Here is a 17663-nt window from a genome sequence, read left to right on the forward strand (position 1 = left end):
TAACGAATCCTATTCCATATTTGGTCATATGAAAGAGTACAGCTATTTTCCCCCGAGAGTTCGACATGGCCATGTGATTTGCTTTGTTCATGGCATCACCATCTGACATCAGGAATGATATGTCCCTGATGCCACAATCTTTTCTACATGCAGCTTGAACTTCTGTCAGTTTTCTGTAGATGTACCATTCTAACAGTTTTGGATAATCTACAGTAAGAATTTATCTGGATTTTGTATTAATGATATTATTTTATAATTTCCACATTCTTCTGTATTACCTTTCTTGTGAATGAGACCAGGTATGAATCTCTTCCAGTCAGGTAGCTGTCTTACAACTTTTTTGGCACAGACTGGTGAGCATTTCCTGGGCAGCATCTGTTGGTTGAAATATGTCAATTGGTATCCTATCAATTCTTTGGACTTCATTTTTTTTTTTGTTAATGCCTTCAGTGAAGTTTGAACAACTTTCTTTTTTACCATTGACTCTTTATCATAAGCTACTTGCTGATGTGGTTGAATGTCAGTCAATTCTTTTTGGCAGTGTTTTAATATATTCCGTTTATCTGCTTTTGATGTTTCCTGAATCAAAGATCTAAGGTGCAATGATGTTAGTTTAAAGACTAAGGTGCGCCTGCTTCAAGCCATGGTCTTTTCAGTTACTTTGCTATGCATCTGAAAGTTGGGCAAAGAATAAAGATAGCAGAAGAAGTAGCAATGTCTTTGACTTGTGGTGTTAGAGAAGAGTACTGAATAGCCTATGGACTGCCAAGAGAACAAACAGGTATGTTTTAGAGAAAGTACAACCAGGTTGCCCCTTGGAGGCAAGGATGATGAAGCTTTGTTTCACATACTTTGGGCATATTGTTAGTAGGGTCCAGTCCTTGGAAAGAACATCATGTTTGGAAAGGTGGAGGGTCAGCTTAAGAAAGGAAGATCCCCAGGGAGGTGGCCTGACACAGTGACTGTAACAATGGCGCAAGTATATCAGAGATGGTGAGTATGGTACGGGATAGAGAAGGGTTCAGATTTGTTGTTCACAGGATCACTATGAGTCCTAGTCAACTCAATGGCACCTACCAACAGTGTATGTTATTACTGATTGCCACTGCTCATAGAACCCTATGAAAAACTGACCTTGAAGCCTTTCTATAACTGTCACCATTTCTCAAAGTTCATAGAGTTTCCAGAGGCATGTTGTAAAAACAACATATAAAGGCCATTTATTTTGCTTCTCCAGAAAACCCACTGAAGATGGTTCATCATGAGTTAAAAGCCACTCAATGTTAACAACAAGAGGAAAGAAGAATTCTAAATGAATAGTAATAACATTGTCCTGACATCTCATTACCGGGACATGAAAACAGACTCAAAACTGACTTCCCAATGGATTTTCAGATACTGTAAATGGCACAGGAAGAGAAGGTCCACCTTTCCCCCAGAGCAGCTGATTGACTTTAAACCTTCTGCCTTTGGGTTGGCAACTAAACAACTTCCCCACTAGTCTATTAGTTGCTGTTAAATGGCATTGCATCACAACTGACATGATCACAAGAAAGGTAATACAGAAGAATGTGGAAATTGTAAAATAATATCATTAATAAGAAATTCAGATAAATTCTTACCGTAGAGTATTCTAAACTGTTAGAACAGTACATCTACAGAGAACTGACAGAAGTTCAAGCTGCATGTAGAAAAGATTGTGGCATCAGGGACATATAATTCCTGATGTCAGATGGTGATGCCATGAACATGGTCATGTCAAACTCTGAGGGGAAAATAGCTGTACTCTTTCATATGACCAAATATGGAATAGGATTCGTTAGTTAACCATTTCACCTTTTCCTAATGAATAAGAAAATGATAAGAGACCGTGAGTACTCAAAGTCTAAGACTATCTCTCACCCCAATGAGAGTCACTGCGATGATTGAAAGATGTAAAACATTTAGTATTTTAACCATTAAAATGCTACAAGCATACTGTGAATGGTTATTATTTAATGATTTAAAATATAACAGGGAATCTATTCATGTAATGGTGTGATACCACTCGATACACACAAACAGTGAGAAATCAATCATGTGAGTAAGTTCCACATCTAGCATTGTACAACTGTCAAATTCCTGATTCTGTTGCTGGATCCTAAGTGGGTTTTCAGATGCTGTAAAGTACATAGCAAGAGACTGCCCTTCTTTCTCCCAAGAAGTAGCCAATGCACTCCACGTTGCAGTGTAACTCTTTACCACTAGGCCACCAGAAATGCGGACTTTTCCTTGTTAACTGTCTCTCATGTCTGCAGATGTTGCATGTGCAGAGATTATACTGACTGATTCTGAGGCCTTTCACACATGAACCGGTTACCACTGGACATAACGAAATACTGTTTTATTATTTAGTATTGGCTTTTTACATGTAATATAAATAATAAGCATGCAACACAGAGAAGTTGTTGTTGTTGTTGTTGTTGTTGCTGTTGCAAAGTGCCTTCCAGTCAACTACAACTCATAACAACTCTATGAACAACAGATCTGAACCCTGCCCTGCCATCCCAGTCCTCCCAATCTCTGTCATGGTCAAACCTATGATGGTAGTCACAATGTCAACCCATTTCAACAAGTATTTTTTCCCCTCTTTTGCTGACCCAGCATGATATCCATACCCCAGGGCTAGTTCCTCCTGAAAATATGTCCAAAGTAAGTGGAACAAAGTTTCACCATTCTTGCCTCTAAGGAACTCTCTGATTGCACTTCCTCTGAGATGGATTTGTTTGTTCTTTCGGCAGTCTGATATATTCTACACTCTCTCTAATGCTATTATTTAGAAGTGTCATTTTTTTCTTTATATTTCCTTATGCACCATCCAACTTTCAGATGTACAGGAAGCAACTCAGAATACCATGGTTTAAATCAGGTGCACTTTAGTTGTTAAAGTGACATCCTTATTCTTGAAGAATTTGGAGAAGTCTTTGGTACCATATTTCCCAGCAGGACATTTCTTTTTGATTTATTGACAGCTGCTATCAAGGGTGTTGATTGTGGATAAGAGTACAAGTTGATTGTGGATATGAGTAAAAATCCTTCAGTCTTTTCTCCATCTATCAGAATGTTGAATGACTCAAGAAGCATAGAAAGAAGATGAAAAGAATACACAGGGGCACTATACCAAAAAGACTTGGAGGACACAGAATTTAATGAAACAACAGATGATCAAGAGCCTATGATGATGGAGGAGGAAGTTCAAGCTGCTCTAAAGGAATTGGCAAAAAACAAGTATCCAGGAATTGATGGAATACCAGTTGACATATTTCAGCAAACAGATGTTGCCATGGATTTGCCCCACCAGGTTATGCCAAGAAATCTGGAGGACAGCTACTTGGTCAATTGACTGGAAGAGATTTGTATTTATTGCCATTAAAAAAAAAAAAAGATGACCCAATAGAGTGTGGAAATTGTCAAACAATATCACTAATATCACATGTTAGCAAGATCCTACTGAAGATTATCCAGAAACGAATGGAACAGTGTATCAGAAGATTTGCCAGATGTACAGGCTGGGTGTAGAAGAGGCTGTGACACTAGGGAACATCATAACCAACATTAGATGGATCTTAGCCGAAAGCAGAGAGTATCAGAGGAATGTCTATCTGTGTTTTATGGACTAGGCAAAGGCATCTGACTGTGTGGATCACAACAAATTGTGGCTAACTTGGAGAAGAATGGGAAACCCAGAACATTTGTGCTCATGTGAAACCTATACTTGGACCAGGGAGCAATTCTCAGAACAGAGCAGGGAAACACTGCATGGTTCAGGATCAGGAAAGGTGTACATTAGGAATACATCTTATTGGCACACTTTTTCAATCTGTATGAGGAACAGACCATTTAAGAGGCTGGATTTTATGAAGTATGTGGCATCAAGATTGGTGGAAGTCTTATCAACAACATGCATTGTTCAGATGACATAACCTTGCTTGCTGAAACTGAAGAGGACATGAGGAATTTGCTCAATGTTTGTAATCTTCAATATGGATTGATGCTCAATATTAAGAAAATAAAGATTCTCAACACTAAGCCAATTGGCAGCTTCATGATGCATAGAGAAGAGATTGAGATTGTTGATAACTTCAGCTTACTTGATTCCACAATTAACATTCTTGGCACCGGCAGTCAGGAAATCAGAAGATGGATTGCATTGGGCAAATCTGCTGTCAGGAACCTCCCTAGAGTACTGAAGAGCAACGACATAAGTCTAGGGACTAGGGTGCACCTGATCTAAGCCATGATCTTCTCAATTAGTTGCTATGCATGAGAGAGCTGGACAGTAACTAAGGATGATAGAAGTATCAGTGCCTTTGAGTTGTGGTGCTGGAGAAGAGTGTTGACCATATCGTGGACTGCCAGGAGAGCAAACAGGTCTGTCCTGGAGAGGGTGAAACCAGGCTGCTCCCTGAAGGCAAGGATTTTGAGGCTTCATCTCACATACATTGGTACATGGCCAAGAGAGACCAGTCCTTGGAGAAGGACCTCATGCATGGAAGGGCGGAGGGACAGTGCAGGGGAGGAAGACCCATTCTTGTTGTCATCTAAGTTTCTGCCATCTCCAATCTGAAACAGTCTGCTCAGGAGTGAATTCCAGCTCATGGTGACACCATACGTACAGAGTAGAATTGTGCTCCATAGAGTTTTCAATAACTTGATAAAGTTCACAAGCCAGGCTTTTCCCCTGAGGTTCCCCTGGATGGATTCGAACCTTCACTCTTTGGGTTACCAGTCAATAATTTAACAATTGTGCCACTCAGGGATCCTCGTGGTGTTTGATTCATCCTGGACCCCTGTAAAACATCAAACATAAGGAGAAAAGATCTCCCAAAACTGTGATTTCCCTGTGAAGCACTCCATCTCATTGCATGGTATTTCCTGTTATATCAAAAAGTACTGTGACAGTCTCAAAATCCCCTCCCCAAATTAAATTTGTAAATAAACACATCTTGCAGAGATTTTTAAAAACAACTTTACTAAAGAAGTTTACATACAGTTAAATTTACTCACTGTAAATGTAGAAATCAATGATTTTGAGAAAATTTGCGATGTTGTACAATTCTTGCCATAACTCAGTTACAGAACATTCCATCTGCCCAGAAAAGTCCTTATGCCCATGTGCAGACTCTCCCTGGTTCCACTCCCAGCTTGGGCAGCCTCTAGTCTGCTTTCTGACTCTATAAATTTGTCTTTTATGACCATTTTCATATTATTAGAGTTATACAACATGCAGTCTTTTGCATCTGGCTTCTCTTACTACGTATACTAATTTTGAAGCTTGGTAGCATATATCAATAGTTTATTTCTTTTTATGAGCAGATAATTCTTGCGTGTGGGATTATCTATTGCCTTTACTCTTTGAACCAACCAGTTGTGGTCAAGTCCGTTCTAACTCACAGTGGCCTCATATGTGTCAGGGTAGATTTGAACACCAGAGTGGAACTGTGTAGTTTCAGTGTCTGATTTTTCAAAAGCAAAAAGCCAGAATTTTCTTCCAAGACACCCCAAGGTGGACTTGAGCCTCTAATGTTCCGGTTAGCAGTTGAATGCCTTAATTGCACCATTGTTGTGTACCATTGAGTTGCAACTGACCCATAGCTGACCCTTCAGTGTGTTTTCAAAGGCAGTTAATCATATAATAGGAGATTTCCCATCCTTATCCCACACTATTTGGGGATGCTTTTTAACCTAGAACTGCCTTAAACTTAAAGCTTTGTGACAGGAGACATCTGAAAAGACCAACCAATAAGAAAAAAACAAAACAAAAACAAACCCAACAATACTCTGGAGCATATTTATATAATGAACATTACAGGCTAACAACAATTAATGAAATTACAGCTACGCAACATCCATGAAACTCAAAAACATTCTGTTCAGTGTCAGAATCGAGACACAATGGAACACATATTGTGTTCGTTAATTATTTAACAAGAAACATGACACGCTTGTGTTTAGGAATGTATACGTAGGAGGAAAAATGAAACAGAAAAGTGAGAGAGGCAACCCGTAAAGCTGGCCAACTTGGGAGCTGATAAAAGGTGCAGATTATAATTGGGAAGGGAAAGAGTGAGGCTCGTCTAGGTCTTTTAGTTGGAAAACTCACTGAGTTGAATGCTTTTTCAGGGAGTATGTTAAATTTTACAGTAAAAAAACAAACAAACAAAAAAACCAAACCTCAAAAAAGAAAAACTCCAAACTTTCGTAGACAAATGAAAAGAATTAAGTCCAAGAAAAGAGCGAGGCATAAAAATCTTAAAGCAAAACAAAATACAAAAGCAAGTAATCACACTGAATTTCAGTGTCATAGAATTCTTGTGACCCACACTCATGAATTAAGAGTAATTGCATTTTTCAGTAAATGTCACTATTGATCCTCTGTATTCTCTTTGCCTTGAGATCATTCCATGCCCTTTGGTTGGTACAATTACCAAGTGTTCTGTCCTTTCAAATAAATTATTCTAGAAGCTAATTTCTTGCTTAGATTTAGGAAACTCAGAAAAGATGTTTTGTTCTGGTTCATATGTCTCATATGAAAAATGGTGAGGAGCGTCTCTTGGATGTCTCCTAAATCAGTTCACTTTGTGATGTAATAAATGTCCTTTGTGATGACGTCCTTTGTACAAATCCGACATTTCTATTTTGGGAATGAAAACTCCAAGGAGGCGGGCAGGATGATGCTTTCTATTCTAGTGCACGGGAACATTGAAATAAGCAAACTTTGCTCTCACTTCCTTCTGCCTTCCCGCCTGTGTCCTTCACCCACTTTTGGGGGCCTGGCCGTTTTTCAAAGCTCTCATCTCACAACCTCATCCTGTCCCTCAATAAAGCCTCTTACATCTTTAATATGCTTACCTCAGCCAGGCCCTAGAAGCATTGAGGTGTAAATGGCTGACTTGTTTTGGTGTTGCCAGTGATGCTACGATGGTACTTGGTGATACCACTTAAAGAGTTAATATATTTGAGTTGTTGTTGATTGCCATCGAGTTGAACATGACTCATGAACAAAATACCTAATGCCTTTCTACAATTATTGTTTCTCCAAGTTCATAGCGTTCCCAAAGGCATGTGGTTTAGGAAGTGAATGCCACTCCTGCTTCCCAATCTGTTTTACAACTCGGAGCTCCACCAAACACTGTCCACAGTGGGAAACCATTATGGTATTTGGTATCCTGATGGCACAAGGTTCAGCATCACAGCAAACCCAGGTTGCTTCATACAGCACATTGACAAAGAGTGATGTTCAAAGTGGAAGAGTGTTTCTCCAGATATAATAGCATTAGTCTCATTTAGCAGTGGTTAAGTGTCGTCAAGTCAAATACGACTCAGATTAAGTTTTGCACAAAAGACTCGCACTTTGTTCTATAACTAACATAATTTCTGTACAGGTGCTAACTGAAAAATTGAAGATCTAAATCTACATTTAGGAATCTTGGCAGAAGGCCTGGGGACCTCTTTTTGCAGTCACAGCCATGGAAAACCCCGTTGCAGCTCAGTTCTATTCTATCACATATAAGGTTGCCACACACTATAATGGGCTGAGAAGCTACTGGTGTGATTGGTCCTGTCATGCTTAAGGATGCTGTATGATGGCTTTCTGTGTGGATGAGCATAGCATCGATGCAAGCAAGGGGCTAAAGAGAAGTTTGGACTATTGGGATCTCTGTGGAGACCAGGGCAACCTGTGTCACTTTGGCTTCTTCTTGTTACCTTCCTCTCTTGTTCTTCAGAACCAAAAATCTTCCCTGAGCCTTTGAGCAGAATTGGAGCCTAGAGGGTGAAGAAGTTAGAAGAGAGCAAAAATGAGAAGATGTTTCTGCTTATATTTTGTATACCAGCACATAGTCACGTGACCATGTCTATTTGCAAGGGGTGCTGGGAAATTAAGTTCCCTAGGTAAGTGGCTATTTACTGCCTCTGAAAATCCCCTAGAGGGTTGTCAGCTATGGATTGGTTCCAAATCAATAGTACACAGCAACCACCATGTGGCTAGTTGTTCACCACACCGTTGGCTTCTATTACCTCACACTGTAAACTCATTGCTGTCAAGTTGTAACCAATTCATAGTTGACCCTGCAGTGGTTTTTTTAGATACTGTAATCACACAGGGGACCATCTTTCTCCTGCAAAGTGGCTCATGATTCACACCTCCAGAGAGGATCTGCCCTTGAGTTAACATTTTTCTTAAAAAAAATAAATTAATAATAATACTATCAGAGGGCAACTAAGAATCTTGGCTCACAATGCTATATCTCTGTGCATCTGTAGGCCAAGTCTGCTTGTTCGTGTTACCTATTGGTCTGAAAGCTTCTTGAAAGCTGTCAGCACTCCTTGGGGTCTTCGCCCCACAGATTTGAAGACCATGGTGGTTGTTGCTGCGGGATGTGGAGGAGTCAGTCTCCAGCACCGTGCACGCTCTCTAACCCTGTGACGCTAGGCATTTATCTTATTTAGTTATTGGTTTTTCTTTAGTGGATAACCAGACTGTCCTGGTCTGGCACCTTTGCTGAAACCTGATAAGTGTCATAACAACATCCACGTCTTAGCTGACAGGTGACCAGAAGCTGTGTAAGAGAGCCATTGACCAGGAATCAACCCAGGTCTCAGCTTGGGTTTGAATCTGAATGAAGTGGGTATGGCAGGTGATACCACCTAATTGAAACCCCAAAAAGTTTGTCTATAACACTGCTGCACAACTTTTTGGTTTGTAGGGTGCAAAGTGCTGTCAAGTTTCTCCTCTTTGGTTCTAGGGAGCTCTGGTGGCCAAATCAATAAGATGTTGTATTGCCAATCGATAAGCACTGGTTCGAATCCACTCCTTGGGAGAAAAATGAGCAGTCTCCTCCCATCAAGATTTATAGCCACGAAAATCTGATGAAGGGTGGCTAACAAATCAGAGCCAACTTGATGACTGTGAGCTTGAACTTGTGGGGCTTCTTTTCCTAAAGATTCTACTAGATTGAACATTCTAATTCTGCAACTTGCTAAAGAGGATATAGATGGTTGATGAATCAAATATGATAGATGGCCTTCGTCACAAGAACCAAGCCGGTGCTACTTCAGTGTCTGCGGACGTGGGGTGCTTTGAAGTCTGTCTAGGGTTCCAATCTGTGAGCTCTGTAGACACCAACTTTCATATCTAGAACAGAGGCTCAGTTGAATATATGTGTGCAGATCTTAGAAATGACTTACAGAAAATAAACAGATTACTATGATTTCCAACATTTTTCTCTTCTATATTTTACACATAACTATGAGGGAGCTTTAGGGATGCAATGATTAAGTATCTGGCTGCTCAACAAATGGTTGATGCTTCAAACCCACAAAGACAAGTGAAGCAGTCGTTTTCTGTCAAGATTACAACTTTTGAAACCCAGTGGATCAGCTTTGCATTGTCCTGTCGTCACTATGAGTCAAAACTGACTTGACAGCAATAGGTTTTATCTTATTATCAACTTCATTTTCCCGGTGTGATTTCCTGCCATGGACCACTCTCCTCCCGTTTCCTCAGAGATGCAGGGAAAATTGTGGTTACTGGGATGTTTGGTTGCTGGTGCTTGGTGACAAGGAATTTATACGGCTGTTATTAGCAAATTGGCCACCCTGATTGGCTGTGAGAGTTATAGGAACACGGAACACATTACAAGCATCATGGCCCAGCAAGGAACAACCAGTAAAGCAGCAGATCTCATTGATGTAACTGTCCAGTTTAGTAAAAATATGGGAAAACAAATACCCTGCAAAACAAATAACATGTAGAGAACTTGGGAGCTCTGGTGACCTAGTGGTAAAGAGTTGTACTGCCAACCCAAAGGCCCTGAGTTTGAATCCACCAGGTGCTCATCGAGAGCATTCTTTCTCCATGTCATTTACAGCCTCTGAAGATCAGTTCAACTGTAAGTCAGTGCTGACTTATTGGCACATAATAACAGCAGCTCTGGAAGAAGAGCCAAAATAAACCTGTCAACCACCGAGAATCTTAGAGCAGTGGGGCCCGGACTGAGGGAGACGGCTGTCTCACCAATAGGAGGTGCTAGCAAGATTTTGAGGGCGCTCTGGTGGCCTACTGGTAAGAAGCTGCGCTGCAATGCCGAAGGCATGTGGTTTGAATCTGTCAGCTGCTCCTCGGGAGACAGATGGAGAATTTTCTCCAGGGTGATTATTTTCTCTGCATACCCACTGGAGGGTGAGCTGTGAGTCGGTTGCAACTCAGTGGTACACAACGACAACAACAGCAAGATTGCGAGTGTTAAATCTGCATGTACTAATAGACAGATGGTCTCATTTGACCCAGCAACAATCCCTCGACACTTCACAGATGAGGAAACGGGAGTTTAAAAATGTTTCACTTTCATGAATGAGGAAGCCTTGATGGAAACCGTGCTGCACTGAAGCCTCAACTCTCGGGGTCCATCTACCTTCTTCGGCTTCCAGTCCTGGTCAGGCCCATTAAACCTCACAGAGGCTCTAAGTGATGTCCTCCCACAGATGCTTACTGTTCAAACTGTGAGACAAGCCCTGTTGTGAAATCAAATCCTCTCTGACAGGCATAAACCGTTTACTTGACAACTTCATTTGCTAGTCTACACTCGTGATAAAACTGCATGGTACAAGCAGGGAATCTAAGGCACATGAAGGTGATCAGATCTGGCCACTGTTTCTACTGAGTTGAGGATGTTTCTTTCCATTCTAGATTCATTAGATAGCCTCACTGCCCACTCAGCACTGAGTGACTTCTGTTTCTCACTTTCTATATATCCAGACCCTGCTCTTCTCAGTCCCCTTGGTCATGGACATCTTCCTCCTCCATGTCTGCAGAAGCCCGGACAAGACATAATGATCTGTTCTCTTTGCTTTGAACCTCAAAGTCCTTCCCAGAAGTGCCCTCCTCCCAAAAGAAAGAGGGCACTAACCCTCGTGTGACCCTGGAGAAATGTTTAAGCCTCAGATCTCTTCTGAGAGCCAGTCAGTAGAGGCTTCTGGGGTGGGAAGCCCAAGATGGCACCATTGTCCTCTACCCTGTGGGCCTGGGCAGGATTAAATCTGCCTTACACATACCCATATACTAGTGGTGGTGGTGGTTGTGGTAGGAGCTATCGAGTCAAGGACGAGTCATAGTCAATCTATAACCAACAAATCTGAACCCTGTCCTATCCTGTGCCATCCTTACAATCTCTGACACACTCATTCCCCTTCCCGCAGTACTGTGTCCATCCTCCTGCTTAGTGCAAGAAATCGTCCTCACGCTATCCTGACCAGTCACTCAGGGTCATCACCCAGCATGCACTGAATGTAAAGGTTCTTAGCATTCAGCCAAGCTCCTGACCAATAACCTGCAGTAGTAATCAACACAAGGAAAATGCAATACACTTAATTAGCAAAAAAAATTGTATGCTGGATGAGGTTCCCCAGTGTCATAGAGATTATAGGGTTCCATTGCTAACTGAAAGCTTGGGAATCTGAAACAGCAGCTCTGAGGGGGAAGGAGGGGGTAGTCTGCTCCCACAAAAGACATAGTCTTGGAAACACTGAGTGCCATGTCTACTCTGTCCTGTAGACTCACCATGAGTCACAACTGGCAGGCCAGTCAGCGAGTGTTTGCAGTGGGCTATGTAGGGTCGGAGTACCTGGGTGGTGCAAATTGTTAAGTGCTCAGCCATTTAGTTTAATAGCTGTAGGAAAACGAAGAAGAAAAAAAAAGTTGATGATTTTCCTTAAAAATAACACAGTCTTAAAAACTTGAAAGGAGCAGAGTTTTACTCCAAAGCGCATGGAGTCCCCATGAGTTGAAATTGGCTCAATAACAACTATTTTTTGGAGTTGCTTTTATGTGTCTAATTTTGGTTTGGCTTTGTCTTATTTGCTATATGTGATATTTAATCCTAGGAACTCTGGTGGCACAGCACATTATGTGGGCTGCTGACTGGAAGGTTGGCTGTTCAAATTCCAGTGGGAGAGAGATGGGCAGTCTTCTATTATAAAAATACACAACCAGGGGGCTCTGGTAGCCTAGTGGCAAAAAGCTGCACTGCAATCCCAGAGGCACACAGTTCAAATCCACCAGATGCTCTGCTGGAAAAGGAGGGATAATCTCCTCCTGTACGAGTCAGATCTGATATGACGGTACATGCATGCAAAATAATAAAATAAATTTTTAAAAAATTTTAAAAAAACCCCACAAACACAACCTTGGAACGCCGCTGGAGAGCCACCATGAGTTCCAACCAGCTCAATACCAGTGGGTCTGGGGATTGGTTATTTAATTCTAACAAGGATCACGTGGAGTAGGAACTTTGCTTTCTCTCCGTTTCACAGAGTGAAAAGGTGAGTACAGGAAGTGAGGTAGCGTGTTGTGATTATCTCAGGGGGAGCCGAGCCAGAATTCAAAATCAAAGATGGTCAGATTGGACTTTAAACATGGAAAATACAGTTCCTACATATCCTGAGGGAGAAGGAGAGGGGAGGAGGGGAGGAGACCAAGATTTCTCTGGAGTCCTAGTATTTCTTTGCTAGTTCTTAAACTTGACTGCACTTTGGACTCTTAGAGCTAGCTTTAGAAAAAGAACTAATGCCTGGGTCTCACCCCGAGAGAATGTGGTTTAATTGGTCTGGGCTGCAGAAGCGTCATCAGGATTGTGGAAGCTCCCAGGGCCCCCAGCAGCAGCCAAGGCCGTGGAGCCGGCTGGCACATCCCCACCCTGCAAGTCGTCCAGAAAGCACTTTTCATTAGCACAGGCGAGCAACACCTGAGGCCTCCAGCGAACAGGGTTTGCAGGTGTGCGGGGCTCCGACCAAGACAGGGTGGTATGCAGGGCAGCTGGTGCAGAACCTGCAGAGCCGTGGGGTGCAGGAAGCGGAGTTTATTACAGTCCAAATGACAAAAACTCCTGTGCTGAGCCGCATCCCCGGGAGACTGAGCCGCCGCAGTGGAGTAAGCCCGGTCCCTTCTGGTGAGTGTTCCCCTCACTGTGGTGACAGGGCACATGTGTCTGGGGTTTCCTTGAAGATGACTTTTCCAGCTTGTCCCAGACTGGTGCTCAGAGGCCTGGCTCCTTGGGCCTAGAATCTCTCCATGGACTGAGCTGGGGTTCTGGCCAGGTCGGTCAGGGCTGGAGCCTGGCACTAGGGCGAGGGAGGCATCTTTCATTTGGGAACTTCTGAGGGAATTGTTGACATTGTTTGAGCTGCATCTCCAAGGTTTATGTTGTTTCCTCTGACTCTGAAAAGAAATTGACCCTTTCATTTAAGGTGGTGAATGTGCTTGAGGTTTATTGGCAATCCTGGATCTGAGGTTGGTCTGCACACATCCTCAAACTCTTAAACAACCCCGGAGAGTCATGCTGGAGGTCCGTATTCAGGGTCTTGGCTGCCACGCAACACACCCATGCCTGGAATAGTCTCTGAAAAGAATGGAGGTGAGGGTGGGGGTGGGGGAAATCATCCACCATGCTTAGGCCAGGCCTCAATTAAAAATGTTCCTGATGGCTAGTAATGAAACGGTCTGTGGCTTGCGTCTCAGTTCTTGTGTTGAGACTGCCCAATTATTAGCTCATTTACTTTTTTACTTGTTCACCACTTGGTAGCTAGTACCCAAATCATTTGATAAGTAACCTAAAGTTTTTTGTTGTTGTTGTATACCATCGAGTCTGAATCGACCCATAGCTGTCCCTCCAGCAGGTTTTAAGAGGCAATAAATAATTCAGGAGGAGATTGCACATCCTCCTCCCAAGGAAAACAGTTTAGAGAGGTTACATATATTGTTTAAAGCAAGATAGTTTATGGGGCTTAGCCCTGCGGAACTTCAAAACGTATGTGATGTGTTCAATGGCTTCAGTGTTGTTGATTGCACACCTTGGAGTTGGAACCGACCCATAGCTGATTCTCTCGCAGGTTTTCTGAGGCAGGTAATCACACAGGAAGAGATTGCCTGTTCCTCTCCTGCGGAGCAGCTGGTGGATTCCAACTGCGAGCCCTCGCGATTGCAATGCAGCTTCTTACCACTAGGCCACCAGAGCTCCTCAATGGCTTCAGTAGTCTCTTTATTTATTTCTGAATTTCTGACTCAGAGTCTCATGAAGAGAAGGTATACCAAAAAAAAAGTTGGCCGAGTGAATGAATGAATGAGCAAATGAAACCCACTTACGAGTTCAAATCTCAATTCTTCTTCTGTCAAATGGAAATTGTAAAGATGTAAATGATGGTGCCTCTGACAAAGATTTCAGAAATAAGGGAACATTCTACAGAGGGTAAGGCTTCTTTTTATATACTTTGGGTCAGGAGAGACAAGTCTTTGGAAAAATAGATAATACTAGAGAAGGTGGAGGGTCAACCAAGGAGAGCAAGACCCTCTATTAGATGGATTGACTCAGTGACTGTAAGAGTGGGCTTGAGTGTCATGGAGATCATACGGATGGAGCGGGAGAGGGCAAAATCTAACTGTTGTTCATAGGGTTGCTATGAGTCATTGTCGATTTGGAGGCACTTAACCACAATCACAGTAACACACTTTGGGTGACAAAATGGTCAAACATTTGAAAAATAATGGAAAAATTATTCATTTGAATCCACACAAAGGTACCTCTCCAGAAAGACCAGTCAAATTGCTTTTGAAAGAGCACCAATTTGACAGCCCCCATAGTCATACTCCACAGCTGATGATATTGTATATAGAACAGAAAGCAAGTGGTTCAGTTATATAGGGAAAGCTGGCCAACAGCAACTCAAACTCTCAGCAAATGAAGCTGAAATCAGAAAATGTCTTACTTTAGGATATTGTGTTTGGAGGGACAGAGGGTTGGGAAAAGAGAGGGAGACCCTCAAGAGGTAGATTGATGTGGTAGCTCAGGCAACAGGCTCGGGTATGTTGGGGATGATGGCGATGGCAGAGGATAAGACAGGGTTCCGGTCTCTTGTTCATGAGGTTGCTATGGGTTGTACCCAACTCGAGGGCACCTGACAACAACAACACAACAACAACAACAACAGCAGCAACTGCCACCTTCACAGCAGTATCCCTGAAGCACTGTCAAGGACTTCTCACATTCTGTAGACCAGAAGCATCTTGTGATGAGACCCAGCTGCAAAGCAGGCTGGGAAATTCAGCCCTGGAACTATTTCCATCCTACCTGTAAGACATTCATTATCTGTTCTTCCTCTGTCAAGTTTCCTACAGATGACATGACCTGGGATGACATCATAACTTGGGTGGATGATGGCATGCTTGAGTCCTGTGTGCTTTCTGTTTTAAACTTGAAAGTAGTAGATCAAACCCAGAAGCTTGAGACTGTTTAAAAAAACCAAACAAACAACAGCTTTTGAAAAATGAACTTTTGTTTGTTTTATTTTGGGGGATCAACCACAAAGAAACAGTAACCTTTATAGCTTATCAGTTACGGAGAATATAGAAGTTTTTCTAAGTGATAGTTTGGATGGAGTGAAAAGAGATTCATCTCAGGTGATTCTTTTTGCTCGTTTCTTTTAGGGCTTGTAGAAACTGTCAAATATGAGGTCTGCAAGGGAGCCTGACAACCTCTCTGAAACGATTTGTGTTGGAGATGAAGAAACCTCAGAGGGGTTGGGTCACTTAGCCAGAGAAAGCTGGTGGCAAGGCTGTGAGGGGAAGCCAGGCTCCGATGCCCACCCCCCCCAGCGTCTTCCTTCATTCATTTCTTTTGCCTGGAGCTGGGCTCAGGCAGCCTCCTGGAGCCAGTGAATGACGATAAGTTACATACCTGCAGACTTAGCTGGCAGACCCACTCTATGATTGATGATTCTTCTGGTTTTGTCATTTATTTGCCTTGTTTTCTTCCTTCCCCCAACAGAGCTGATAAGGAAAGTTTAGCTAGAAAAACATTTATCTTCTGATTTTATTTTTTTTAAACATTCATTCATTTGACCAGTGAAATGCCGTCTTCCTTCTCTAGCCTCTTTTTTTTTTTTTTTTTAGTAGAATCTTTTTTTATTCAGAAAAAAAAAAACCCAAAAAAAAAAAAGTTTCGAACCACACACAGGAGGGGTATGGGTAGGGGGCGGTATCTGTCCATCCAGTCCTGCCCCCTGCCCATATGGTTTTGGCAGCAATAAAGGATGTGGGGTAATGGCCCCCAAAAATAAAAATGGTGTATGTGTATGGGAAGGATAGGGGTGCAAAAGCAGTGGGGAGTGGTGGGGTAAGGGGCAGACGAGGTCAGTACTGGGCACGCCGCAGGTGAGAGGCCATTTCATAACATTTCTTGTTGATCAAACCACCGTGGACACCTTCTTTGCCCATCAGCAGGACTAGCGTCTTGGCAGTCATGGTGACAGGAAGGTTGAAGGTAGGTGCTCCGCCAGTACTCTTGGTGCGAAGATCCATGGTATATTCCCCATCCACTAGCAGTGAGTCCCGGATCACAGAACATTTCTGGCCCCCAAGTGTCAGCCCATTCACAAAAAAACTTGACCGGTCTTTGCCAACAAGAACTCCAACCTCAGCTGGCGTGATGTTAACGAAGGTTTTCCCGGGGACAGCAGCCCAGACGGAGGGCGAGTCCTTATAGCCCACGATGGCCGCGTCCTGACAGGTCCCGTCCGCCATGAGGTTGTCGATGTAGGCGTTCCACCCGGCCATGTCTCTTCTATTGGACTGTTCTAAGTGTTGTTGCTGGGGCCGTGGGTAGAGCTCCGGCTGCCTCGGTCTGGCGGACGGGGGAAGCAGAGAGCTCGGGGCACGCGCTACCGTCCAGACCGCGGAGGCTCTTCTAGCTGTGCAGCAGCCCTCGCACCGCCACTCTAGCCTCTTTTTAAGGGTAAGCAGTTTTACTTTACATAGCACCAAAAATAAGCCTTGAAAGAGACCGCTATGTCGGATGTTGTTTTCTTTTCTCTTGGTCCAATGTGATGTGCTGCTTTGTTGCATGTGACTCAGAAATTGGGTACCAAAATTTGAAAGTTTACATTTAGAACTCTAGAAACGCACTATTTAGACAGTGTTGTGTGGTGGAAAAATGATATGTAATCAACTTTTGCATGTAGATTGTACATATGTACTGGGTGACTGGAACCTGCTGCCTAACTCTTGTACCTTCTGTTTGTGCATCTGTGAAGTTGCAGTCAGAGCAGGAACCAGGGTGAGGAAAGCCGGGTGTCGTGCATGGAGGTACTCATGCTCTTCCCTGAGCGCCCAGTTAGACAGCATCTCGATGTCTTAGTTGTATGCCTTGGGTTCCAGTCATGGATGATAGAAATTGTTGTTGTTGATTGCCTTTGAGTAAAGCACGACCCCACGAACAAAAGGCCTGAAGCCCCTCTACAACTATCGACATTTATCAAAGTTCATAGAATTTCCAGAGGCATGTTGTTTAGGTAGTGGATGCCACTCCTGCAAATACATAACAACCAACAAAACTCAGCTGTAGGTCGGTTATGACTCAAAGGTACACAACAACAACAGAAACTGAGTCTGTCCTGACTCATGGGGACCCTGCATCAGGGTTCTTAGGCTGTAAATCTTTATGGAAGAATTCTGCCCATTTTTACTCCTTGAAGGGCTGGTGGATTCAAACCACTGACTTTTCTGTTAGTAGCCAGTGTAATGCACAAAATGCTACCAGAGCGCCCTTGGCTTTTATTAAGTATTGATTACATGC

At 42.9% G+C, this 17663-nt stretch overlaps 1 protein-coding gene across 1 annotated transcript; it reads right to left on the reverse strand.

Annotated features, from left to right (window-relative positions):
• Positions 1-15986: 15986 nt before the first annotated feature.
• Positions 15987-16777, reverse strand: LOC102855844 (profilin-1-like). The gene has a single exon (XM_006897104.1). The coding sequence runs from the start codon at positions 16643-16645 to the stop codon at positions 16223-16225; it is 423 nt and encodes a 140-aa protein (XP_006897166.1). The 5' UTR covers positions 16646-16777; the 3' UTR covers positions 15987-16222.
• Positions 16778-17663: the final 886 nt, after the last annotated feature.

Source organism: Elephantulus edwardii, unplaced genomic scaffold (assembly GCF_000299155.1).
Source record: "Elephantulus edwardii isolate Elephantulus edwardi_28Jun2011 unplaced genomic scaffold, EleEdw1.0 scaffold00201, whole genome shotgun sequence".
NCBI lineage: Eukaryota > Metazoa > Chordata > Mammalia > Macroscelidea > Macroscelididae > Elephantulus > Elephantulus edwardii.